Genomic DNA, 27781 nt, shown 5'->3' with positions numbered 1-27781 from the left:
AGGTTCCAGCTTAGAAATAAACTAAGCTGCCTCACCTCCCAAGCCCTAGAATAGGGAAGGTGGGCTTCCATGGTCCAAGGAAAGGCTTCATCTCTATACCAACCTCCTCTCGTTCTTTGTTCCAATCCCGTCTCTTCCAAAAAGATCCCCGGCTCAGCCTCTGCAGTCACTCTGCAGCTGCAGTGACACAGGCTCCTGCCAGGAGCCCCCCGAATTGGGAAGAGCCTTCTCCAGGTGCTCACCTTTATCCCCCCAGCAGAGAAGGGCATGGCTTGCCCTTTCATTATCAAGACAGGAATGCCGAAGTCTGAGCATTCCCATCTCCCCACCTGTCGGGCCTGCCGTGGTGCAACTGCCTTCTTGTCTTTCCTGATGCCGCTGGTCACTTTAGAAGTAGCTCGGCTCTTGGTAGCTGGCTTCTGGCAGCTACCAAGAGCACGACTGCTTTCCTGTCGGTATATGCACCTCCTTGGGGGTGGAACAGAGAGCTGCGGTCATAGATTGGACTAGTCTGTCTCCCCTCCTTCTGGGAAGAAAGGTAACTTCCTGAGGTTGGAAGCTTTCCTCCCTTTGAGGCTTTGCCAAACCTAATGTGAAAGGAGGTCCCAGCCTCCCGGTGCACCACGAGAACTTGCTGGTTCCTCAGCTCCATCATGGACCTGCCCCTCCCTGGTCCTCTCCCATCTGATGAGGCAGACCAGTCGACCACAGGCACAGGGAAGGGAAGGATGTCATCCCCTCGCCCCCGGAAGGGCTGCCCCCAGCTCCCAAGGCGAGGGCTGAGTGGCCGGAGTAGTTGCACTGTGAAGGGCTCTGAGATCTGGGGAGAGAGTGCGGGGGTCAAATAACCATGGGCCCAGCAGGACGGTGGCCCTTGGATCACATTTTTTTTTCCTTGCCATCAATTATATTCTCAGTAGATCCTGCAAGCAGATGTGCCTTTATAAATGGATGCTAAGCAAGGAGGCTTCTCCTTCCAGTATACTGGAATTCCATGTAATGAGAAAAAGCGAAGCGGGCTTTGGTCAATTCACTCTGCAGGCAAGAGTTCCTGTGGATGGCTTCAACTTTAGCTCTGCAGCTCCTCCAGCCATCTCTCCCTCTGGCTGGGCCCCCTGGGGATCCCCTGGGCTTGTCCTAGTCCTGCCTAACCACCCCCCTCAATTTTCGCCGCCTCTGTGTGTCCCAGATGGTTCTGGGAGCCTTGGAGGTTGGGGCTCAGTGGCCGATGGTTAGGAAGAGGCCTTGGTGGCTTAGGGAGGGCTGGCCCAGATCCAGCAGGGTCAACGTGAGGGGTCCCTGGGAGTCAAAACAACCTCTGGAATAGGGCCTGTGATAAGGCTGTGCCCCTGAACTTTGCTGGGGTCCTGGTACCCCCCTCCCCACCAAATTCAGACCGCAAGCAAGGTGGGGGTCAACCCTGCAGAGGTGGGTGCCCTGGGCTTCAGAGCATCAGTCCTCAGTTCCATTTTCACACTAGGGCTGCCGCCCGAAGAGGGCAAAGACGCTGCTAAGAAGCCCAGACGGTGGAGGAGGCGGGATTGCCCCCCGGATCTCCCAGGAATGGCCCATGCCGCGATGGGTAGGGGGTGTTTTTGCGTCTAGTCTTGCAGAAGGAGCCCAGCAGACCGGCTGCTAGACCCTGGTCTGGGGCACATCAGGACCGGGCAAGGTCAGGACGGTGGGCAGAAGGGTGCCCTGCGGGGAGGGGAAGGCTTGCAGCATTTCGGGCACAAACCTGGGCGAGACGCAGTCAGCCAGGAAGCGCAGCGTGCGCCGACGCCCCACGCAGTAGACGAGCTCGTCCACCACGGCGCACTGGAAGGCGTCGGGGTACGGCGTCCGGTACGTGGCGCACTCGTACCAGAGGCGGGCGCTGGCGCTGCAGCGGTAGACGCTGATGCCCAGGCTGCGGTTGAGGTCGAAGCGATAGAGGAAGCCTCTGACCGCCACCATCTCGGCCGTGCGGTCCCTGCCGCCCCCGGTGGGCCCGGCGCGCCAGCGCTGCTCCCGGGCGGAGAAGCGCAGCAGCAGGTAGCGCAGCGAGCCCCCGGTGACGAAGAGCTCGCCCCCGCTCGCCGCCGCCGTGTGCGCCAGGGCGAAGGTGTCGTTGGGCAGCGGCGGCGCAAAGGTCCAGCGGTCCAGGCGAGGGTCGTAGCGTTCCACCGTGTTCAGACACTCGCCCCCGACGGCGTAGAGCTGTCCGTCCAGGGCCACCAGCCGGCAGTGCGGCCGAGCCTGGTTCAGGGGGCACACCTCGCTCCAGATGTCCGTCAGCGGGTTGTAGCAGAAGACGCGATTGGAGGGCTGGCGCCCCGAGCCCTGGCAACCGGACACCAGGAAGAGGTAATTGAAGAGGCTGCAGATGGAACAGCCCCGGGACACAGCCTCGGGCGGCAGGCGGGCCAGCGGGCGCCAGACGTCCCGCGCGTCGTCGTAGCAGCAGAGGCGGCCGGAGCCTTCCTGGGGGCACACGTCGGCCACCACCAGGCGCTTGCGGCCCCGCAGCCGGCGCTGGAGGACCAGCTCACGCTCCGCCCCGCTCAGGCGCCCGTAGATGTCGGGGCTCCGCAGGACCTGGAGGTAGTTGTCACTCATCACCTTGTAGGCCGCCTCCTTCAGGGGCTCCAGTTTCTCCCTCTTGGCGAAGGTCAGCGCCTCGTAGCAATTGCCCAGATCCAGGTGGACCTCTGGGGCTGATCCAGGGCCGAGCTGGGGGCGGAAGAAGTTGGTTCCAGCCACAGAGTGCACGGGGGGATTCCTGCGGCTTCCGGCTGGGCTGAACTCAGGAGAATCCTGGGACGTGGGGCGAGTGGGCAGGGCACCCTGGTCTGGGCAGGATGAAAGAGGGTCCCCAAAGCCATCGAGCTGCAGCTGAAGCTCCGGGTTCTCCACGATCTGAAGGAGGCTCTCCTTGCGGCTGAAGCCTCGTGTGGAGTGGGAGGGGACAGGCCGGGGAGAGGCGGTGGTCTCCGGTCCACCCTCTCTGTCATCGGCGGGCCCTTCAGACGCTGTCCTCATTCCCAGGGGGTCTGATACTGACTCCGGGGCTGGAGCCCCCAGTGGGGCGGCTGTTCTGGGGGCCAGCCTGCTCCTGGAGGTGGCCTGAGACGTGGACTCCACGTAGTAATCGTACACCTTGCCCTTCAGCCTGGGCCTGATCCCCTCCACCTTCTCCCGTATGAAATTCTCCTCTACTCGAACCCGGGCCACAGACGAGAAGGTGTAGGAGGCGTCGGAGCCGCCCTCCCGCTGACGCAGGGCCAGGCCCAGGTCCGAGGCAGCCTGGAGGGCCCCCGCCTCCTCCCTGTGGACCCCTGACGCATGGGTAAAGACCCAGCTGTTGTTCATGTCACACCGGGCTTCAGGGCAGGCCGCCTGACCTTCATGGGGGGATTCCTGCTCCCCACCCCCTGGATGCTTGGGGGGTCCACTGTCCCGCCAGGGAGCGAGCTCACCGCCCACACGGCCGCTCTCCACGGCGGGGAGGCCAGCGGGGGGCACTGGGGGTTCGCCACACGGCTGGCAGTGGTGGGGCAGCTCGGGCCTACCGTCCACGGCTGTTCCGGCTTCCTGGCCTCCGCACCGAGGAGCTGCCAGGTCAGCATCCGGGCGCTGCCCAGCATGCTCCGCTCTAGCACCTTTCCTCCCAGCTTTCCCAGCCTCTCCAGCTTCTGAGGCTGCGGAGGAAGCTCTGGAGGCCGGGACTCTGGAGGCCTCCGTGTTCTCCCAGCTGCAGCCCGGCAATCCTGTGCCCGCCTTGCTTCCCCTGCGGCGTCTCACGTCCCACTGTGGCGCCCGGGGACCAGCCTCCTGGACGGCAGGCTGCCTGGAGCCCTCCGCCTCCCCCTCTGCCCGGGCCTCGGTGCCCCCCTGCCGCGGCAGGGCCCGGGCTGGCCTGGACTTGTACAGCCTGTAGGCTGCGGTCAGCAGGAGCAGGGCAGCGGCGGACAGCACCAGCTGGCCCGTCAGCTGCATGTCCAGATGCCAGTCCTGGGCCTCTGCTCCTCCTCCTCTGGGGAGCATGTTCCCAAGCCGACCTGGGGCAGAGGAATGCCAAGAATCCGATTAATGATTGCCCAATAGGGGACGGTTCCTGGTTCCTGCCGGGCTGAGCAGGAGGGGGTTTGGGGCGAGCTCTGACCGGGCCGGTGAAGAGTTGAAGCAAAGGTGACTTTTGAGCTGGCAGAGTTGGCCACCGAGGCCCGGGGCTGGCAGAGCGTGGCAGCTGGCCTCCCTGGGATCCTTCGGTGCTTTTCCCTGGGAGTGGGAGGCATCTGCCTGGAGGAGGCTGAGCTTGTGATCACCACCCACGCCAGCCGCAGCGGGAGGGGGCTGGGCACGTCCCGCGGGCACGCAAAGAGGGAGGAAGCTCTCGGTCAAACAGTCACCCGATGCTAGGAAACGCTCGGGGTGGGGGACTGTGTGTGTGTCCTGTTTTCCCTTTTGCAAATCTGCTGGGCTGGGAGCTTGGGTGTGGTGAGTTGTGGAGCAGGTGGAGCCCCGGCAGGTGTGGCGTGAGGTCCTTCTGGGTCTGCACTCTTTCTGTTGAGGTTGGTGGGTCCCCACGGTGGGCTCGGCCTGCAGTCAGCAGCAGGGGAGGCCGAGCCGGGAGCTGGGCCAAGCCCCCTGACCTGGCTCCTGAATGACTCTGCCCTGCTTCCCTGCCCGACGAGGTGCCTGAGAAAACCGGCCTTGGGATTGGAGTTGGGGGGAAACACACGGTGTTTGCACCCAGATCAGGGGCAAACATGGGGCACGTCCTCACCCTTGGAACCAGACGGCCTCAGACAGTCAGAGGCTGCAGGAGTCTCACTCGCCTCCCATCTCAGCAGCGCTTGGCTCTGCCAGTAAGCTGTGTGACCTCAGGCAAGTGAGTCCACCTCTCTGTGCCTCCGTTTCTTCATCTGAAAAACTAGTGATAACAGCCCCTCATAAGGTCGGGGTGAGAACAAGAAGGGTTGGTGTGTGTAAAGGGCTCCTGTGGAAAGGCTTTGTCAGTGTGAACCATCCTCCTCCTCTTTCTCACCATCGGCGCCATCGTCACGCCTGTGAATCGCCATCAGCTGGACCTTTGGAGGCACAGGTGTGACTCTGCCCCTCTCCCGACTGAGGGCCTTTTGGGGTCCCCGAAGGCCAGGATGGGGTCTCAGCCTCACGCTGCCTGTGGGTGCAGGGGGTGGGCCCACCGCTGCCTGGTCGCCCTATTCCAGAGACACTGTCACTCTCCACTTCCAAGTGTTGGCATTTAACTTAAAGATGAGAACAAGAGCCACGCTGTGGAACAGGCACGTGTTTGGAGGAATTTGGCTCCGAAGCCTTGACTTGAGGAGGAGATCGTGATTCTTTATGATGCTGCCCACACCCCCGTGCTCCGTCTGTTTACCTTCCAGGGTCATCTCCCGATGGCCGCCGTGCACGCGCGGTCTGGGCTGGGCGCAGGCCGCCTTCCCCTGTCTGTGCTGGTCCGACCCTCAGGGTCAGGTCCAAAGCTGCCTCCGGTGCTTCCTTCCTGGTGCCTCCATCCTTCCGGCATCATCTTTTCCTTCCTTCTTGTTCGCTCGTTCTCCCACTCGCCCCTTTCGGCCTTCGTCGCATGGGCTGTGGCTCCAAGTACAGTCCGCTCTGCTTGCTGGGTCTGCGTCTTCAGGGAAGCTCAGCTCTGGGGCCTGAGGCGCCACTGGGACAACAGCCAAGCTGACTGTGCCTTTCCACGGGGAGGATGTGGGTGGACGCTCTGGATGAACCATGTCTGTTGTCCACTGTCCTGTTTGGGAGAGGAGAACTGTGATCCCCTTTTTATGGCAGCCCCAAGGGCATGTCAGTTTGCCTGCAGATGAGGACTTCTGCCTTTTGTTTCCAGACTCCAGAATTTTACAGACCTGAGTTTGTCCAACAGGTATGACTGCTCCGGGAGTCAGACGTTTTCAGCCTGTCCCACTGGTGACCTCTCTTTGAGAGAGTGTTGTTTCCTCTCTTTCCATCTCTGTCGAAATAGTGATTCACCATGATTGTTAGAAACGCAGATTGCCAAGCTCCACCCCCAGGTTTTACGATTCAGTGGGTTCAGGGTGGCTTCCAGGAAGTCCTCATTTTTAAAAATCATCTCAGGAGATTCCAGTGGGTAGAGGAATGAAAAGTCAGTCGGTTTTGTTTACTTGCCTGCTGGGTGGGGGGTGAGCGGTTGCCCTCTATACTGCCCAGGTGAGTATCGGGGAAGGGGAATGACTCCTGGGTACTTTGCATGAGTGAGGTCTTTCTGGGCATCCATAGAGGTGGGTGTTGTCATCACTCTCATTTTACAGGTGGGGAAATGGAGGCTCAGAGAGATTATGCACCAGTGTCAACAGAGGTTGTCAGTGGCAGAGTCTTGATTTATAGCCAGGTGTCTCTAACTGCAACGCCCATTTGTCTTCCTCTGGGACAGAGAGGATGAGTTATAAAGGAGAATAAAAATGATTTGTCCAGTGGTGAAATCAGGGCTTTGGAGACTGGCGTGGGGTCCCCCCAGGAGCCAAGCTACCATCTGCGCGGTCAGGGCAGCTCTGCGCATCTCCCTCCCGAGAGAGGAGACCGCACACCCCTCTGGTGCGCATCTCCCTCCCGAGAGAGGAGACCGCACACCCCCCTGGTGCACATCTCCCTCCCGAGAGAGGAGACCGCACACCCCCCTGTTGCACATCTCCCTCCCGAGAGAGGAGACCGCACACCCCTCTGGTGTGCTGTCGCCAAGCATGCAGGGTCTCAGCCCCAGAGGGGGGCTGCTTCCCCCCTCTGGGCTTCACGTGTCCTGGAGTGCCACCCCTACAGCTCCGCCTCCAAGCCTTTAAGTCAGACAGTTGCTCTGTCCACTTGAGGCTGTGTTCCTGGCTGTTAGATGTAGCCAGGGCAGGCCCCTGGGTGGCCGGGGGAAGTGAAAGGGCTGTGGGGGACAGAAGATGCAGTCCCAGCCCCAGGAAGGACCTCTCTGCAGATCTGGAAGCTGGTGCCTGTGCCTGAGATACAGTCAAGCCACAGCATGTAACAAAGGAAATATTAACAAGGGGATTTGTCAACAGGTGTTCATGACAAAGTAAACCAGACTCGACTGGATGGCCAGGGAGGCTGGAGCAAGGGGCATCAGAAGAGAGGTCAGGAGAGAATTCCAGAAAGGTGTTTAGCCTTGAGTATGCATACAAAGAAAGAGGGGGTATAGACGGATTGACTGCGTGCGTATGTGCTAAGTCACGTCAGTCATGTTCGACTCTATGCAACCCTATGGACCATAGCCTGCCAGGCTCCTCTGTCCATGAAAATCTTCAAGCCAGAATGCTAGAATGGGTCCCTGTGCCATTCTCGGAGGGATCTTCCCAGCACAGGGATCGAACGCGGGTGTCCTGCATTGCAGGCAGGTTCTTAACCCACTGAGCCACCTGGGAAGCCTGGAGTGATTGATTGATATGACTGATATTTACCAGATGTTTGCCAAATGCTGGCCCTTATGCTGGGGTGCAGGGACCTAGGTAAAGAAGCATGAGGGTGGAGGGGAAAGTGGCACTGATGTAAATCCCGGCTTGGCAATTCCTTTGTTGGAGGGTGGAAGTAACACCTGTGAAACATCTGAGCACAGAGGAGACCTTCATTAAAGGGGGCTTCCCCCTGCATGCCGTCCATTTTGGTCCTCAGTGACCACATCCGCCTGAGATTGTTATAAAATGTAGGCTTTGTTACTATTCGGGCAGGACTAGAAGGGGACGAAAGAGGGTGAGATGGTTGGATGACATCACTGGCTCAATGGACATGAGTTTGAACAAACTCCGGGAGATAGTAAAGGACTGGGAAGCCTGGCGCGCTGCAGCCCGTGGGGTCACAAAGAGTTGGACACAACTTAGTGATTGAACGATAGCATGGTGAGGTCAGCAGATCGGATGATGACTGCTACTGGAAAGATAGCTTGTTCATAATTCTCTAGACGAGCCCCATCCAGGTGCCATTCAGGGCCATATGAGGAAGCACCAGGGTCACCAGGAGGCCCAGTGGGGAGGGGAAAGTGGGAACCAGAGATTTTATTATGTTTTTCATGAGGAGGGTTGGGGAAGACAGGGTAAACAGGCTTAGGAGTGCAGGGGTCTTGAGGCTATTTTAATTTGTCACCTACCCACTCCTGTAGTGATTCAGTTCAGTCGCTCAGTCATGTCTGACTCTTTGTGACCCCATGGACTGCAGTACTCCAGGCTTCCCTGTCCATCACCAACCCCCAGAGTTTACTCAAACTCACGTTCATTGAGTCGGTGATGCCATCCAACCATCTCATCCTCTGTCATTTCCTTCTCCTCCCCCCTTCAATCTTTCCCAGCATTAGGATCTTTTCCAATGAGTCCGTTCTTTGCATCAGGTGCCCAGAGTATTGGAGTTTCAGCTTTAGCATCAGTCCTTCCAATGAATATTCAGGACTGATTTCCTTTAGGATGGACTGGTTGGATCTCCTTGCAGCCCAAGGGACTCATAAGAGTCTTCTCCAACACCACAGTTCAAAAGCATCAATTCTTCAGCGCTCAGCTTTCTCCTGGAGTGGTTAGGGCAGGGGAATATTGGCCCCGGGGCATAAGAGCCCTGTGAGAGCCTAGAAGGAGGTGACTGGAGGGAGGCTTTGGATGGTTCATTTGCATATGATAAGTGTGATCCTGGGTGAGTCATTTGCTATCGCTAGGAACTAGCTAGACTTGGGAGTGAAGTCAGCTCAGAGGGCCTCAGATGACAGAGGGTGGAAAATATAGAAAATAAGAGTATATACTTACTACAGGGAATCGGAACCAGAAGTGGGAGAGTAGGGGCTTTGGGGCCTCTCAGAGGTAGCTGACTTCCCCAGGGGCGGTGGGGAGTAAGCTTCAGGCACTAACTTGAAGTCTAATCCCATCCGGCAGGTGAACACGGTGCTCCTGCCAGCAGACTTCAAACTCCATAAATTACAGATTTTTTTCCCCTCCAGTCCATTTGGAAAAAGTGAAATGAACAAATGAAGACAGGAGCGAAATTAAAAGATAATTGGAAGTCTATATCGGGCTTCTGTGGCTGTGCGTACATGCCGCCAATCTGGTCTCTCTATGCGGGCAGGATAAATTGAGAACTCTTCGGCTGGCTCAGGGGGTGGATAAAACAGTCAGAGACAAATGCGTGCCATGCAAATAAACAGACCCATCTTCCAGTGATTAGCTTTGCGTTCCCTCCTGCCGATGCCTCCTCTGGTCCCCTCAGTCTGACGGGTCTGTGTGTTCCGAGGAGGAAGTTGATCCCAGGTGGGTGAGGGTCTGAGTGGAGGGTCCGAGGTTGGGAGGAGCTGGGTGTGGGCACTTTGGGAGGTAAGGTTTGTGTGTGCAGAGAAGGGCTGGAGATGTCAGAGAAGAAGTTGGGGAATTGTGTGGCCTTTTACACACACACACACACACACACACATACACATATACACACGAACACACATGCATCTATATATGCATGCATATGAATACACAGGCATGCACACATACCCATGCATGCACACACACGTGTATATGCCTGTATATGAACGCACACGTATGCACACATGCATGCACACATATGCACTTGAATGAGAACATGGACTTACTGAATCCAGAAGGGTCATCCATAAATGGATCCCACCCAGTGGGGAAACTAAGTCCTAGCTGTCTATCCAGCTGGGCCTAGAACACGGGGCATCGAACTGGATCTAGGGGTAGCAGTCAAGGATAAATCGCCACTTGTATGAAGAGTATTCAGCATTTGAAGGTGGTGTGACAGTCCTGTACACTCACCCAAGGCCCACAGTTTGTGAGTGGTACACAGGTGGGACTCGAGTGGTCTCCCCTCTGACCCTGGACCCAGCATCCACCCAGCCCACTCTGGTACCAGCTACCAAAGTTCACCTCCACAGGAACCCAGTAGGACCAACACTGCCCTCCAAGGGGACTCATCACCATAGTGCCTTGACACTGGAATGAGCAGGGATGAGGGGCGAGTGAGGCCAGGATTTTGGAGAGGACAGGGCGTGTTATAGCCATCAAAAAAAGGGATCTGGCCTGGAAAGGGGATTTCAAAGAGCTGGGAGTGCCAAGGGCATGAGGAAAGGTCCTGCTTACAATTTTCACTGCACAGACCATTAGGAAATGGAACAATGGCATGTGATACGTGCCTGTGAATTTGATAGGGAAATTGAATGCGAAACGATTCACGGGTGCTGTGCTGTTTGAAATGGCAGATCGCATCCTGATTTTTCCTCCTGGGGTGGGAAGAATTGAAGCGAAGGGAACATTGTGAGGTTTGAGTATGGGGCATAACCCTCTGCATGCCTACATGGAGGCAGAGCTTTCCCAGAGAGCTCAGAGCCAAGAGTGAGAGTAATAATGACAATAATTATAATCATAGCCAATATTTACTGGGCACCCACTCTGTGTCAGGCTCTGTACTCTGCCAGGGCTGCAGGAGCTGTCTCCTTTAATCCTCACAGAGCCCTACATGGGAGGCAAGACCCATTCCACACACGAGGAGACAGGCTCAGCTTCTTATTCTGGGTCACGTCACTTTTATACCAAAGCCATTGTGGAGAAACCCTGTCTGCACGCAGGATCTCAGGCTCACCCCAGCTTCAGAAAATCAGAATCCTCCTGTTAACCAGATCCCTGGGTGAAGCTCTATAAACATGCCCATAATCCCAAGAACCAATCGACTGTATGACTGTGAATACCATCAGGAGCATGGGTCCTCTCCTGTCCTGAGTCCGAGAGAGGTGACACCTTTGTCCCTGATCCCTTGACAACTACTTTAATATACATCACTTAATATACAACAACCTTAATATCAGTTCAGTTCAGTTCAGTCGCTCAGTTGGGTCCAACTCTTTGCGACCCCATGGACTGCAGCACGCCAAACCTCCCTGTCCATCACCAACTCCTGGAACTTGCTCAAACTCATGTCCATTGAGTCGGTGATGCCATCCAACCATCTCATCCTCTGTCATCCCCTTCTCCTCCTGCCCTCCATCTTTCCCAGCATCAGGGCCTTTTCCAATGAGTCAGCTCTTCGCATGAGGTGGCCAAATTATTGGAGTTTCAGCTTCAGCATCAGTCCTTCCAATGAATATTAAGGACTGATTTCCTTTAGGATGGACTGTTAGGATCTCCTTGCAGTCCAAGGGACTCTCAAGAGTCTTCTCCAACACCACAGTTCATCACTGCTGATTCTGAAAATCTCTGTGACTGCTTTCTCCTCTCCCAAACAGGCATGACATCACCCCGCTGTGGGGTTATTGTCAGAAAACACACAGGCCGCCTGGGAAGGGCACCCGGTGCGGGTGCTCTGCAGGGAGGGGCTGGTGAGTGCGCACAGAACGCCTTGATGGATCATACTGGGACCGTTACTGCCAAGGGCTGGTGGTGCGCCTTGTCCCGGGCCAAGTGCTGCAGAGGTAGTTTCTCATTAAAGTGAATGTTCACAGTCTCACCAAGCAGGCGTGGTTATCCCTGTTTTACCAGGAAGAAACTCAGAAATGTTCTTTGCCCAAAGCCATACAGCTAGGAAATGGCAGCCCTGAGAGTCAAACCAGGTCCCTTTAGATCTGAAACCAGGCTGTGGCCCCTGGCATCACTGCTCAAGTCTCCTCCTGCAATACTTCAGGCTGTCGCCAGCCCCACATGCCCTTCCGGGAGCGGCACGCTCCCTGGAGCCCCATCAGGGTAGCTCATCTCTCCTTTCTGCTGCCTTTCTCTTCCACAAGCCACGTTCTGAGCTGCCGCTGCGGGCCCCGAGATGTCCTATGGCTCCCTGCGGCCTCCCCTATCAAATTGGAATGTCTCAGCCTGTTCTCCGAGGTCCTTTCGATGCCCTGACCTCATTTGTCACTGTTCCCAAATACGCGTTCTGCTCCAGCCAAGCTCATCTGTTTACTGTCCCCTCGTCCCTCCTGTTGCACGGGCCATTTCTCCCGCTCCTGGTGCTTTCCCCCACATCTCTGCTGCTCTGTTCACTTTTGCAAAACCCCAGATCAAAACTGGGCCTTCTCTGTAGGGACCCAAACCAGGGCAGCTGTTCTTGACTCCTCCTGGGTCCCAGAGCCCCGTGGGGACCTACTGTAAGTTATAGACCCTTGCTGGAAAAGTCCAGCTACATACAGTACTTCATGTGCAAATTCTGGAAGGCTCCAGACTCTTGGAGTCCTCGCTAAGAACCCCTGAGGTAGGGGAAGTGCATGCTAAGCTTTTCAATGGATGTGTCAAATCGGCTTTTAGGGTAAGAAATAGGCCAGCCCAGGGTGTTATGTTTTAGTGTTTTGCATTTACTCCATGCAGAAAAAATGTTTTCTGGCCAGATAAGTTTCAAAAACACTGCTTGGTGACCTCTGAGCTCACTTTCTTCACTTGTAAACCGGGGCCAATAAAACCTGTTTTTATATAAGTTGTCATGGTGATTGGATGAGTTGCTTTGGTGTGTCAAGGCCCACCCTCTCTTTAGGCCCTGAATCTTGTCAAGAGACCATCAGGAGGGGGAGAAGCAGAGACCCTCTCCTGCCCACCCCCAGTGGGTGGGAGAACCCCGTGAGCCTGGCCATGGCTCCCGGCTACTCCCCTAAGCCAGCAGAAGGACCTGTGGGAGACAGCGAGCCCAGCCCTGGTTAGAGAGCAGCTGCGGCAGCCCTGAGTCTGGATCTGACCCTTACATCTCTCAGGGACTGGGGAGGTGGTGTTGGCCCCGGAGAGGCAGAACAGGTTTGCGTTCCACAGCCCCGAGCCTCTAAATGGAGCTAACTCAGCACAGCCAGGGGCCTCACTGGCCCATTAGAGCTGCTCTGGCCGATTGCAAATCAATGCTCTGAAGAGAGACAGCAGTCCAGGTGCAGAAGGGGTGGGCCGCAGCCTCAGGCAAGCGGCTGAGGGCGGAGGCAGGCTGCGGGGAGCGCGGCCAGGGGAGCCTGGGGACAGGGTCCGGGGATGGGGTGCTGCACGGAGCACCCACCTGACCTCCGCTGGGGGCCAGATGCTGGGCTGGTCTGAGGATGAGAAGCCATTACAGGACGGGCAGCAGCTTCACGGAGCACCTACTGTGTGCCAGCCTCTGCGCTAGGAACCCCGCTTTCTTTGTCATTTCGTTCTCACCCACACGTGGAGACTAGGCTGTGTCCCACCAAGGCCCGGTTCAGTTTCCCTTTGCTGGGTGCCCCGGAGAGCTGCATTTCCCAGCTCTGTCTGCAGTGGCAGGGGCGTTGGATGGAGTTATGGCCTAGAAAGAGCAAGCGGGCGTGACCTGGGTGGCTTCTGGGTTGAGGCAGTGAAGAAGCCGTGGGCAGACTCCTCCCTTCCCTCCCCCTCCTCCCTCCCCCTCCCCCTCCTCCCTCCCCCTCCCCCTCCTCCCTTCACTCTCCCTCCTCCCTTCCCTCCCCCTCCTCCCTTCCCTCCCCCTCCCCCCTCCTCCCTTCACTCTCCCTCCTCCCTTCCCTCCCCCTCCTCCCTTCCCTCCCCCTCCCCCCTCCTCCCTTCACTCTCCCTCCTCCCTTCACTCTCCCTCCTCCCTTCACTCTCCTTCCCCCCTTCTCTCTTCCTCCTCCCTTCTCTCTTCCTCCTCCCTTCTCTCTCCTTGCCGAGGTGACCGCAGAGGCCACCTGGGACCAGATTGTGACCATAAACTGGTATCAGATTCAGGTCAGTTCAGTTCAGTCGCTCAGTCGTGTCCGAATCTTTGCAACCCCATGAATTGAAGCACACCAGGTCTCCCTGTCCATCACCAACTCCCAGAGTTCACCCAAACCCATTTCCATCGAGTCGGTGATGCCATCCAACCACCTCATCCTCTGTCGTCCCATTCTTCTCCTGCCCTCAATCTTTCCCAGCATCAGGGTCTTTTCTAATGAGTCAGCTCTTTGCGTTAGGTGGCCAAAGTATTGAAGTTTCAGCTTCAACATCAGTCATTCCAAGGAACACCCAGGACTGATCTCCTTTAGGATGGACTGGTTGGATCTCCTTGCAGTCCAAGGGACTCTCAAGAATCTTCTCCACCACCACAGTTCAAAAGCATTGGGTTAAGCCACTGAGATTTCAGGGCTTGCTGACTGTAAGACCTGCCTCTTGAGAAATCTGTATGCAGGTCAGGAAGCAACAGTTAGAACTGGACATGGAACAAAAGGCTGGTTCCAAACAGGAAAAGGAGTACGTCAAGGCTGTATATTGTCACCCTGCTTATTTAACTTCTATGCAGAGTACATCATGAGAAACGCTGGGCTGGAGGAAGCACAAGCTGGAATCAAGATTGCTGGGAGAAATATCAATAACCTCAGATACGCAGATGACACCGCCCTTATGGCAGAAAGTGAAGAGGAACTAAAGAGCCTCTTGATGAAAGTGAAAGAGGAGAGTGAAAAAGTTGGCTTAAAGCTCAACATTCAGAAAACTAAGATCATGGTATCTGGTCCCATCACTTCATGGCAAATAGATGGGGAAACAATGGAAACAGTGACAGACTTTGTTTTCTTTGACTCCAAAATCACTGCAGATGGTGACTGCAGTCATGACTTCCTTGGAAGGAAAGTTATGACCAACCTAGACAGCATATTACAAAGCAGAGACATTACTTTGCCAACGAAGGTCCATGTAGTCAATGCTATGGTTTTTCCAGTGGTCATGTATGGATGTGAGAGTTGGACTATAAAGAAAGCTGAGCACCAAAGAATTGATGCTTTTGAACTGTGGTGTTGGAGAAGACTCTTGAGAGTCCCTTGGACTGCATGGAGATCCAAGCAGTCCATCCTAAAGGAAATCAGTGTTAAATATTCACTGGAGGGACTGATGCTGAAGCTGAAACTGCAATACTTTGGCCACCTCATGTGAAGAGCTGACTCATTTGAAAAGACCCTGATGTAGGGAAAGTTTGAAGGCAGGAGGAGAAGGGGACGACAGAGGATGAGATGATTGGATGGCATCACCGACTCGATGGACATGAGTTTGGGTAAACTCTGGGAGTTGGTGGTGAACAGGGAGGCCTGGCGTGCTGCGATTCATGGGGTTGCAAAGAGTCGGACACGACTGAGCGACTGAACTGAGCTGAACTGACTGTAGGAGCCAGTGTCATTTCCTGGGCTAACGTAGCCCGGGTGGAGTTACAGAATGGATTGTTCCCACTCTGTAGGTGGGAAACTGAAGGTCAGAGAGGGTCAGTCACCTTAGACAGCAAGCTCAGCCTCAGACCCTCTTGCCCTCTTAGATCCACCCCACCCTCCAGAAACTCTAGAGGGACAGGACAGCATCAGAGAAAGTCACCATGAAACACGGCAGGGGGTGCTTGAGGTGCGATGGGAAAAAGGAGCAAAGAGCCAGGGCTTTGCAGGGTGGGGGCTTCTCAGAGCTGACTCCCGAGGGGTATGATAGGTGGAAGGGGGGCGTGGGAGGGCAGTCAAACCAGAGGGCCCCTGGCACAGAAGCCCTAGGGCCTGTGCGTAGCGATTGTTCTAAACACTTGAAAACATATGGAATGTTGACTTGGCCAGAGTCAGTCTCCAATTAGATGGGGATGGCGGAAGACCAAATGAGTTCTAAGACGTACAGCAAGAAAGCTCAAGGTAAGAACCAAGGAAAGAACTCCCTTGATTGAAACGGCTAAAAAACAAAATCTAACTGAGTGAATGTAAAGATCTAATTGGCCACCTGATGCGGACTCATTGGAAAGGACACTGATGCTGAGAAAGATTCAAGGCAGAAGGAGAAGGGTGCAGCAGAGGATGAGATGGGCTTGTTGCTGGGCAAGAAGGAAGTCTTCCTCCCTCTGGAGCAATAAAGTAGTTGGCCTACCTTTTGGGCAGTGCAAGGCATATCTCTTCCTGTTGGAGTCAGTGACTGATGTTTTTCTGTTGGGATAATTGGTGTCTTCCTGTTTCGGGTAATTGACGATGAGGGGTGGGGTATAAGAGTCTCTTCTACAAGCCCTCCTGACTCCAATTTTAGTTGAAGCTTTCTTTTATTAACTTTCATGGAACATTTCAAAAACAGTACAAGGTGTGGGACTCCCCGTATCAATAGTCAGCAAGAACTAGGAAACGATGAGGGAGGTGGTGGTTCCAATCAGGAGAGGGGAGAGCCTCCATTAGGTTTCCTTGCCCAGGTCCCCCAGGTGGGGCCCCGTTCCTTCTGTCCCCCCACTTCCTAGGAGCATGGTTCTCTTCTCTGTTCTGCCTTCTAGTTTCCCAAGTTCCATCATTTAAAGACAGTCCAGCTCTGCCTTCAGGGCTCCATGGCGCAAGATGGCAAGGCTGTTTGCCTGATGGTTTTCCTCCACATCCCTCTAGTTGGTGAAGGGCGAATACTGCTTATTTCATTCTCCATCTTCAGAGGTGTTGTGTTCCCATTTCCATCGCTGTCTGACAGCCTGGGGCGCAGGGAGGGGACAGATGAAGCCCAGACCACTCAGGGCAGAGACCTGACAACTTGTCCTGTTTGTAGCTAGCAGGCTTCCTCCAGCAACCTGGGAGGGACCATGGTCCAACCCTCTGGCCCTCCAGGTCCAAGCGCAGAGACCACACAAAAAGAGGCGATGCTCCCAAATCCACTCGAGAGGGAGCCGCCTGCCAGGGCCCCTGCTCGAGGCCATTGCTCTGGAAGGTCAGCACAGGGACCCCACTCCCTGCAGCTGGCCTCACTCCCTCCATGTGCTTGGGCTTCACCCGGCAGTAAATCGATGAGGTAGGAGCCCCCACTTCTGTTCATGAAAGAGGAACCGAGGCCCAAGAGGAAGTGACTGTCCAAACCCTTCGCGCAGAGGTGGCAGAGCCAGGATCACTGTCTGCCGAACCCCCGGGCCACCCAGGAGGAGATGCAAGATGGTTCAGAAACCTCGAGGGCCCTCACCTCCGGGGAGCGCCAGCAGTGATGGGAGAGACTCTTTCCTCCTTGGCAAGGCTCCTCCACTCGGAAGGCACCTGAGACTAGAACAGGAGCCCTGCAGAATCTGCAGGGATGCCCAGCACCTCACAGCTGTAACAAAGTCCCGAGTGATTCCTCCCCGGCGGCTGACCTCCCCTCACAAGGAGGTAAGTGACTAGAGGGAGTGTCTGACTCTTGGCTGGTATTCAGGAAACCTTTGTTGAATAAACAAGTGAATAAATGAGAACAGATCAATTATCACATTAACAGAGCAAATGAATACAGTCCAGAGGGAGTCTTTAGGTCATTTAAAAGCCCGTGGTTGGGGGCTGGTATCTGCATGGCCAAGATCCATCAGGGAGGGTCGGAGGAGCTGAATCTGGAAGGAAGGGGTGTAACTTCCCAGAGGTCACAGAGGAAGGGCGAGGGGTGCGTGGGGACGCCTCAGACAGGGAGGGCAGAATTGTGTGATCATGCCTGGGGTAGGGACAGTGTCGGGGTGACATGGGGAATGGAGCTCAACAATCCATTCTTTCTTTAAGCTGTTCTCAGGGCTGGAGGGACAAGTCCATTGCGTTGAGTTAGATGTTGGATAATGCTTAAAGACAAAAGAAAAGAAGAGAAAATAGAAAACTGTCCCCAGGATAGCTGAGTGATTCGGAGATCCGTCATCTCCAAACTACTGTGGTCAGTTGACGCCTTCGAGAGTCAGGGCACCCTGGGTTTGGGCCCCGGCATCATCATGAAATCGTGGCCAGTGACTCCTGCGTCTGTGGCCTCAGGTTTACCATCTGTAAAATGGGTGGGGAATTGGAACTTTCAGACCTGTGGTGCAAGATCTGTGTCCCGCCCATGGGAATCTGCGAGAACAGTGGGTGGAGATCCTGTTGATCTGGGGCCCAGGTTAGAGGCCCCTCTGTGGTGCCTGAGGCCGCTGTGAAGGTCTCTGGTTGGGGACCCCCCCCCCCCATCCTCTGCTTCCTCTCTGGCCTTGGCCTCTACCCCTGTAACGTTCCCCTCAGAGGGTGACGTAGTCCTTTGTGAAACCATCAGTCCTTCTTGGCCTCAAGAGCCAGCCTGAGTGTCAGCCCCTTCACGTGCCTCTGCCAGTTCTCACAGGTGCCAAGCCCTGTGTCAGGCACCTCATTTAATCCTGAACAACAGCAACCCTGCAGGGTAGGTCCTACAGGCAGGCCCCAGAGACTCCGCAGTTTCCGTTCCAGACCACCACAGTAAGGCAAATATCACAATGAAGTGAGTCCCCTGCATCTTCGGTTTCCCAGTTCATGTAAAGAAGTTTACATAATACTGTAGTCGATTAAGAGTGCCGTAGCATTATGTCTAAAAACGCAGTGTACATACATCAGTTGAAAATTCCTTTATCGCTAAAAAATGCTAGCCATCTTCTAAGCCTTCAACGAGTCATAATCTTTCTGCATTATAATCTTTCTGCTTGTGGAGGGTTTGAACTACTGTGAGAATTATCAAAATGTGACCAAGAGATAAGACGTGAGTAAATGCTCCTGGAAAAATGGCCTGACGGGCTTGTCTGACGTCGGGTTGCCACAAACCTTCGAACTTTGTGAAGAATGCAGTACCTGGGAAGCCCAATGAAGTGAGGTCTACCTATAGTGTTCTTCCTCCCAGGTGGGAAGACTGCGGCTCAGCGGAGATCAGTAGTGTGGAGGGGAAGTCAGACGGGTCTGGGGGCCGACAGCTCACTCTGCAGACTGAGGCCAAACCCTCAGGCTTGGCCCAGGGCCCCCTGCAGAGTTAAAGTCAGGGCGGAGGTGGCCTGAAGCCTCGGGCAGCCTCCTGGAACTGGTTTTTCTTGCTCTGAGCCGAGTTGGAGGCAGCAACTGTGCCAAGCGTGGACGCTGAGGGCTTGGAAATGGCTCTTTCAGAACTTTCCAGTTACGTGGCCTTGTTTCGCCTCTGCCGGCTGGGCAGGGACAAGGGGGGGCCCTCGGGCTGGCTCCTGCCATCTGTGATCAGCGCGGAGGCCGCTTGCAGGCCAGGCGCCAGCAGAGCCCGGGCCTGGGGGTTGGGGGTCTGGGCTGGATGCCACGCTGGCGTTCTTGGTCAGCGGCCGGGCGGCTTTGATCGGGTGGTCCTGGCCTGAGCTGCTTTCCCGTCTGTAAAATGAATACTTGGGGTGAATCCTAACAGCTGGGAGAAGATGGTCAGCGCCGCAGTGGCCGAGGCTTATACGGACCTTGTGCGTGGTGATGCGGTGTGTGGGGACGTGCGTCTGTGACTGTGAGTGCAGGGACGCAGGAGCTGGGTGCCTTTAAGGTCAGAGGGTTGGTGTGTGACAGGAGGAGGGGGCAGGGAAGCGTCCTGAGGCTCCGTCAGGAGGCAGGGCCCTCGTTCTGGCTGCAGCTGGCTGCCAGCGCCGACTGACTCGCTGTGTGTCGTCTCTGAGCTGCCGCAGCCCCTCTCTGGGCACCTGCATTAACGTGTGAAAGAAGACCCTGGGCTGTGGCTGTGAGTCTGACTCTGCAGAGACTTGCTTGGATGCTAATGGGGTGGCCGTGTGATGGTGGAGTGACCAGTGCGCTGGAGTCAGAAGCCTCCCGCGTGTAACCTTGGCTTCGCCTCTTGCTGGCTGTGTAACACTGCGTGGTCCCTTTGCCAGCCCCGAGCCTCCGCTTATTCATCTGGCACGCTGGCCATTGTGCGAGAGTCTGCCACCCTTGCAGGGGGCCGTGACATGCTTCAGTTTCTTTTTTAAAAAACATGTATTTATTTATTTGATTGTGTCGGTCTTGGTTGCAGCCCGTGGGATCCTCATTGCAGAGACTGGGTGAAGTAGCTGTCGGGCATGGGCTGAGTCGCTCCCGGCATGTGGGATCTCAGTTGCTGGACCAGGGATCAAAACTGTGTCCCTTGCATTACCAGGCAGATTCTTAACCCCTGGACTGCCATGGAAGTCTTCTCAATTTCTTTTTAAAATCAGAAATTAAAAATAGAATTTGGCCACTTTGCTTACATTTATGTTTATACTAACACAATCAAGAAACTTAATTTTAAATAATTTTTTTGTATGAAAGAAGGCCCCAGCCCACCAACCCCCAAAATTCATATGTGGTTTGACTCTCCCGGAGTTTCTTCCTTGGAAAGAAGTGGAGCATCCTGACCACACCGCCCCCCACCCCCCCACCGCGCCCCGGGGTTGTTGAGAGGAAGAAATAACTTAAGATGATTTATTGAAAGTGCGGGGCACACAGGAGGTACCGCCCAAAACAGTAACTGGATGTGGGGCAAGGGGGTGTGGTGCTAGCAATGGTTTCCCCAAGGCCATCCACACCCTAATGCTTGTGCGTTAGGTCACATGGCAGAGGGGCATTATGGCTGCAGATGGAACAAGAGTTGCCGATCAGCTGACCTTAGAAAGGGAGCTCATCCTGAATGACCTGGATGGTGGCTCAGTGGTAAAGGATCTGCCTTCAAAACAGGAGACACAGGTTGGATGCCTGAGTTGGGAAGATTCCCCTGGAGAAGGAAATGGCAGCCCACTCCAGTATTCTTGCCTGGGAAATCCCATGGACAGAGAAACCAGGTGGGCTGCCGTCCATGGGGTCGCAAAAGAGTTGGACATGACTTAGCTACTAACAACAATAGCAACAACCTACATGGGTTCAGTGTAATCACAGGGGTCCTTGCAAGTGGACGAGGAAGGCAGGAAGGTCATGGTCAGGGCGATCAGATGTGAGAGAGACAGGCCAGGCCATGGTGGACTTTGAAGACGGAAGATGGGGCCACAAGCCAAGGAATGTGAGCAGCCTCTAAAAATCTTAAAAAAAAAAAAAACAACAACAAGGAAACATTCTCCCCTGGTGCCTTCAGAAAGGAAGACAGCTCTGCTGACACCCAGAGCTTCGCACCCTGAGACCCGTTTCAGACTTCTGAACTCCGGGACTGCAAGTGTGAGCTGTTCCGAGCCGCGTTGTATGTGGGGATTTGGGACAGCAGCAGCAGCGGACTCAGACAGCAGGTGTGGAGACACGATGGTGGAGGGACTTGGGCTCTGGCTGAAGCCCGAGCCTCTCTGGGGTTGCATCTCACCTTGCATGGCACCCCCCAACCCTGGAAGAAGCCCATCTCTGGGCCTCCCATGGAAGATGGAAGGGGGTCGTTCATTGTCTGAGGGTCGAAGGAGGTACCAGGTGAAGCTGCTCCTGCTTCTTTAATTCTCCTGTTTCTTTATTTGTCTTTTGGCTCCAGGCTCATTTTTCCCCCCTAGGGAAGCAGAGACTCAACTTAGCCAAACCCCAACTCCTGTGTTTGTGTTACTCCCAAAGTCCTGGTCCCTGGAAGTCCCCCACCCCCAGTTCAACAGGAAAGTTAGATTCCCCCGAAGCAGCTGAGATTCTGAAAACCCAGCTGCAGAGCCTGGATACTCAGCACCTGTGTACAGAGGTGCTGGTGAGCGTTGTCAGACTTGGTACCCCTGAGGACAGAACGTGACCTGCAGCCCGGGGCTTCCATGAGAGCCCTTCTCCTGCCCTGTTGGCTCCAAATCGCTCCCCAAGAATAGGGCATGCGCCTCCTCCTGTATGATTCAGGATTTGCTTTATTGCTACCAGGAAAAGCAGGTTTGGGTGCCAGCCACTCTGGAGGCTATACTGGAGTCTTAGCTTGAAACGAACGTCAAGGGGGCGGTTTTCAGTCCTCAGGGCTGCTCATGGAGGTGTGGGGAACTTCTGATGGGCAAGGTCCTCCTTCCTGCGGTCCCGAGAATGACAAGCTGCTGACGGCTATGTGGAAGGCTCGGGAAGAGCCACAGTGCCTTCCAATGCCTCTGCAATCTCCATGCTTCCTAGGGTGGCAACGCCCGTGGCCACCAGCACTCCTGTAAAGTTGAGATTTCCCTGTCATTCTTGGACAAGCTATCTGGCCACTCTGGGCCTCTCTTTCCCTGTCCAGTAATATGGAACTGTTAACAGCCATTCCGCCTCCTGTGAATTGCATATGTTAATGCCTTGGAAGCATGCCGGCCATGGAGGAGCGCTGGGAAGGTCTGGTTAGCCAGGGAGATTGCTCATCTATTCATCTCTTGTGCATTACATGGTCTCTGGGAGCCCTTGGCCTGGGGGTTGGGGTGTAGAAATGAATAAGACATGACTGCAGAAGGCTCACAGTTTAGCAGGAAAAAAGTCACACTCCATCCCGTAGGGCACAGCACGGGGAGGAATGAGTGTGCAGAGGAGAAAGCCCAAAATCTGCCCGGGAGGGGAGAGTGCTGGAGGTTTTACCCAAGGCCTTGAAGGTTTACCCAAGGCCTTGAAGAAGCTTGCTGCAGATGGAGAGGGAGGAAGGGCATTCTCGGAAGAGAGGACAGAATGAATGAGGTTTGGAAGCATGGACACGTGTGTCTTACTCATGAGAGGGGGCACTCGAGGTCATGTGGCTGGTGAACGTGCTGGGAAGATGGGTCAGTTTCATTTCAGGGTGCCCATTGGTGACTTCTGGTGGCAGGCACTTTGCTGGGCACTGGGGATGCAGAGATGAAGACGCAGTCTATGCTTTGGGGATCACGTATGCAACAGAGACAGGCAGACATTCATTCATTCAATAAATATGTACTAAGTGCTACATGCTGGGTACCAGGGGGTGCCTCATGAGCAGAATGGACCTCAGCCCACCCTTCACGGAGCTCACAGTTCAGGGGGAAGGAGACCTCCATCAGGAATGTGTATCCCCAAGGGAGGAGCCCTGGATGAGGCATGCATGACACTGGGAGGGGGGAGGAGAAGGCGAGGAGGCCACTAGCTCAGGGGCTTAGTGTTCGGTCTCTGGGCCAGGTGACCTGGGATTAAATCTCGGCTCTGTGACTTCGAATGTCTTATTCTTAGAGAGTTTCTGCTTTAGAGGGGTATGCAAAGGCCCTGAGGTAGGAGCATAATTTATACAGAAAGGAAGTCAGAGCAGGTGGAAGAAAGGAAGACAGAAAGAAAGAAAGCTAAAGCTGAGGATGGAAGGTGAAACAAGCTTTAAAATGGGCTGGGATAAGCTTTATCGCAGAATGATGGATAAAAACAGACATTAACACCAACTGAGAATTAGTCTGTCTGGTTCACATGAAATCAGAAGGAGGTTTTGCCAGGATCGACCTTAGAAAGAGATCATCAGTTTAATATTACTGTCATCTAATAATATAATAATAATAATATCATCTAACATTTACCATATGTGCCAGGCTCCAATCCAAGCACTTAATTCTCCCAAGAACCCCTTGTAGTAGGTATTTTCATGGTCAGCAGTCCTCAGATGAAGAAATTGAGGCTTCTGGAATTAAACTTCTTGACCAATAGTACAAAGCTAATGAGTGGTCAAGCTAGGACTCAAGCCCAGGCAGTCTGGTTCCAGGGTCCTTGTTCTTAGCCACCAAGCAGCGAGGAACCATCGGGCAGAAGCGGAGGCCTGGGACAGATTCTTGGCACCCCGACTGTGGGTATTGTACATCTGCAGGGGCGGGCCTTGGGAAAGAGCCCCATGATTCCCCAAGCCCCATCCAAGGAGGTCTTGGGAACACCGCAGTCCCCACCGAGAGCTCAGAGAGGAACTCCTGTATAAAAAGGCAGTTCTGGGTGTCCGTGCACGGATGGAAGTACAGTGTACCTTTGACAACGACAGAGTTGTGGCCATTTTAGCCTGGCAGGCTGAACCCTCTGCTGGGCCTCTAGTGCTGAATGAAGGAGTGAGACAGGATAGGGGCAGTATGAGTGCGCCTGGATGCGTGTACAGATGTCTGTGTGTGTGCGAGCACACGTGTGTGTAGGTAGAGGCTGGCGGGACTCAGATGACCCGAGCCAAAGCAGGCACTAGTACAATCCCAGCAACTCCCTCCCAACCTCAACGGGCCATGGGCTCCACTGATCTTCGCTTGATGAGTAAGAGCTTGGGCCTAAGAGTCAATCCCAAATCCTGGGTCCACCACTCACAGGGTATGCTGCCTTAAATATCACTTTACGCCTCCCAGTTTGGTGTTTTCATCTAAAAAGACAGGAAGCAGCATTTACCTCCTGAGACGGTTCTAAGGGTCAGGTGAGAGCACCCGGCACATTGTGTGAAAGTGGGAATGCATTGTGGGTTTGGAGCAGAAGAGGGGGCGTGGACTGACTTTTAGGTTCATGAATCTTTAGTCTTATTGCAATTGGCCACACACCTGTAAGAGAGTAAAAGCTCGATCTGAAAAATAGGAGTCACCTTTGATTCCCTTTGTTTTTGCATATTTCACATCTAGTCCATCTCAACAAGTTCTGTTAACTGTCCTTCCAAAAGATGTCTCACATTGACCACTTTTCACCTCCTACGTAGGTCCCAGCTCTTGTCTGAGCCCTCTTTGTGTAATGAGATCATTTCAGATTGTCAGTCCTGGATTCATAGCTCTCTAGAGGACTGTCTTCTGCTTGGAGTAAAATCTACCCTCCTCAACATTGTCTGGCCTGGTCGTTTTACCAAACTTACTATTATTATTTTTTACCAAGTTTCCCTCTTCTTGTTCCCTTCCAGCCGGGGTGGACCTCTTGGTCTCCGTCCAACACCCCAGCCTCGCTCCTGATTCGGGAACGTCAGAACTCCTCCTGTCTTTGCACAGGATGCCCTCCCCCTAGAAGCTTGCACGGCTCCCTCCTCCACCTCACTCAGACTTTTGCTCAGCTCCTCAGAGGAGTCTTCCCTGACCACCCACGCAAGGACTGTTTGATATCTCCCAGTATTATCCCTTAACTCAAGGTGATAAAATGCCTGAGTTTTAACTGGATACCCGGCTGGGCCCCAGAATAAAGCTGCCATTTCCCGGTCCCCTGGCAGGCAGGTGTGGCCAGTGGAGACGGAGGCAAAGGGTGTGAGCAACTTCCAGGCGTTTCCTGCAGGGAAGGCCCATGCCCCTCCTCCTCACTCCCTGCCTCCTGCAGCCTGCGGTGTGGACGAGCTGGCAAACCGCTTTGGAGGAGGGCTGTGCGCTAGGAAGGCAGAGCCACGATGTGGAAGGCGTCTGGGCGCCTGGTTGTCCTTGAGAAGCCGAGCCATGAAACCAGCCCTGGCGATGAGTGAGAGAGGAAGCTCTTCCTTTGTTTAAGCCGCTGACATGTCGGACCGTGGGGACGTGTAGGTAAACCAGCTTTCTAATGATGACCACGTAACCCAAGAAGCTTCCAGGTCACTCCATCCCTGGCCACACTTTGTCTCCTCACCTTGAGTGTTTTCAGCTATCACTCTCTGACGTTATATTATACGTTTATTTTGTATTAGTTTATTGTCTGTTTCCATCTCTAGCATGTGAGCTCCGTGAGGTCAAGGGCGAGGCTGTTTTTCTTATCCTCTGCTGTATTCCCAGCTTCAACAACGGTGCTCAGCATAGAGCTGGGCTAAACAAATATTTCTGAGCAGATAGAGGATAAGCCCCTACTATATGCTGATGCTTTGTTTGCATTATTTCAATTGATGTTGTTATCTCTGGTCTGTAACAGAAGAGACTGAAATGGAGTGAACTAGAAGTACTTGTTGAAATTCCAGAGCCTGAAAGCTGTAGAGCCCAGATTTAAACTCAGATCTGTTTTCCCACCAAATAACCTCCTCTCTTCTCCTGGAAGCAATTTTGAGAACGTCGCTTTTGTGGAAAAAAAAAAAAAAACAGACTCTCACAACTCAACAAGAAGACAGATAACCCAATTAAAAATGGACAAAAGGTCCTAATAGCTATTTCACCAAATAAGATACACGAATGGCCAATAAATACATGAAAAGGTGCTCAACATCATCATTCTTCAGAGAAAGGCAAATTAAAACCAAAATGAAATGCCACTTCCCACTTTCCAGGAGATTGGGTACACCTTTTTAAAAAGTACACAATACCAAAGGCTGGTGAAGATGTGGAGAAATTGGAAGACTCATACACTGCTGGTGGGAATGCATAATGGTGCAGCAACTTTGGAAAATAATTTGGCAGTGTCTTGAAAAGTAAAGCATAATTTTACCATATAACCTAGAAATTCCAACCTTAGGATTTCTGACCCAAAGACTTGTATGTGAACATCGTGACAGCACCATTGTTCAAAACAACCCCAGACTGAAAACAACCCAAATGGCCATCAAGTGGTTAATAGATAAACGAAATATGGTGTACCAGTATGATGGCATTCCTATGTGTCAATAAAAAGGGACAAAGTGCTGCTATGTGCTACAACATGGATAAACCTCAAAAACACTGTCTCAGGGAAGGAAGCCGAATACAAAGGGCTGCATGTTGTGATTCTGTTTATATGAAATGTTCCCAACAGAAAGTACGTTAGTGGTTGCCTGGGGCTGGGAGTGGGAACGCATAGTGTTGGCTAATGGGTTTCTTTATAGAATGATGGAAATGCTCAAAGATTAAATTGTGGTGATTGTTGAACACCTCTTAAAAATGTACTAGAAATCGTTGAATTCTGCACTTAAAATGGGTGAATTTCAGGATTTGTCAATTATACTTTGAGTCATTAATTGTAGCCCATCATGTGTCCTCAAAGGGAAATAGTCAAATTCTTGGAAAGAGCCTCCTGATCTCTGACAGACATGTTGAAGAGTCCAGCCTCAGGGCCACTTTGCCACTTGCTTGGCAAGTCACTTAAACTCTCCAAGCCTCAGTGTTCTCATCTGTAAAATGGGGACAGTAAGTCCTTCCTCCTGGGGTACTTTTGGGGATTAAAAGGGGGTCATGAAAGGTTTAGCAGGTGCCTAGCACAGAGATACAATCATTGTACATCTGGTCCTTTCTAGGGATGCCACAATGAAGCTTTGGCTTTACTGGTGAGCTATGATCTCTGGTGGGGGGAATGGTGTTAACTAATTTATCCAGAATCTCTTCAGCACCTGCTTTGGGCTAGATCCGGCCTTGGGTACAGGAGCTCAGGGTCCAGGGGCGTGACAGTCATTTTCAGGGTGCTTATGCTGCTGAGGATGTAGAATAGAATTGGGGGGTGGCGCTCTAAGCCCATACAGAAGGAGAGCTGTGAGGCTCAGGATGACTTCAAGAGGAGGGTGATGCTTGCGTGGAGCCTGGGAAGATACACAGGCAGTGGGGAGCCGGGGAGGGGAGTGTGAGTGTCCCAGGCTGTGGCGGCAGCTGCTGCAGCTCAATGTAGCCCACTTTACCCCCCAGGGAATGTGATGAAAGCACAGAAAAGAATCTCAGACCCCTGGGTTGGAGGGGACCTTTCAAGGTCATCCTCTCCAATCACCGTGCTTGCTGGGGCTTGGACTTCAAAGGCTCTCGGTAAGGGAAACAGCTGCTCCATAACTCAGCACGGCTTTGAAGACGAAGCTGTCGACAGCTACACTCCGTGACTCGCGCAGAGAGCTGCCATCAAGTTTCAGAAGCCCAAGGGTTTGGGGGAGGCATCTGTGGTGCAGGGACGGGATCCACGTTGGTGGCAAGTAAAGCAGACTTCAACCCTGAGCCAAAGGCCTCTGCAGCAGGTGCCAGTGTCCCGATCTGGGTGACGGGGCAGCCACGTGCCTGGAAATACCCACGGGATACACAGAGGGAAAAACATCAGCGCCCACCGAACCCCTGCCCTACATCGACTCTGTGCCAAAGATTTTGCAATTTGTCTGTATAGGTCCTCGGGGAGGGGGAAATGGTCACCCCCGTTTGAACCATGAGCACCCAGGAGCTCTGGGACTTTCAATGACTTGCCCAAGGTCACACAACTAGGGAGGAGAAGGGAAGGGGTCAAGTTCAGTCCTGTCCTCTCCGCAGAGCGTGCTGCTTCTCATTCCATGCCTTCCTCATCCTAATCTCACCAACACCTGGCAATCAGGTCTCTGACACACGAGGGCAACGGACACCCACAGGAACTCCACATTTACAGTTTTTAAAAAAGGACAGTTTTCTCACCTCAATCTGTTATATCTTAAAATAT

The 27781-nt window shown here is 54.0% G+C and overlaps 1 protein-coding gene across 1 annotated transcript; it reads right to left on the bottom strand.

Moving 5' to 3' along the window:
* Window positions 1-1635: 1635 nt before the first annotated feature.
* KLHDC7A (kelch domain containing 7A) lies at window positions 1636-4026 on the bottom strand. Its single transcript, XM_061147814.1, has one exon. The coding sequence runs from the start codon at window positions 4024-4026 to the stop codon at window positions 1636-1638; it is 2391 nt and encodes a 796-aa protein (XP_061003797.1).
* Window positions 4027-27781: the final 23755 nt, after the last annotated feature.

This window comes from Dama dama, chromosome 8, assembly GCF_033118175.1.
Source record: "Dama dama isolate Ldn47 chromosome 8, ASM3311817v1, whole genome shotgun sequence".
Classification (NCBI taxonomy): domain Eukaryota; kingdom Metazoa; phylum Chordata; class Mammalia; order Artiodactyla; family Cervidae; genus Dama; species Dama dama.
This window is presented reverse-complemented; position numbering and strand designations above follow the sequence as displayed.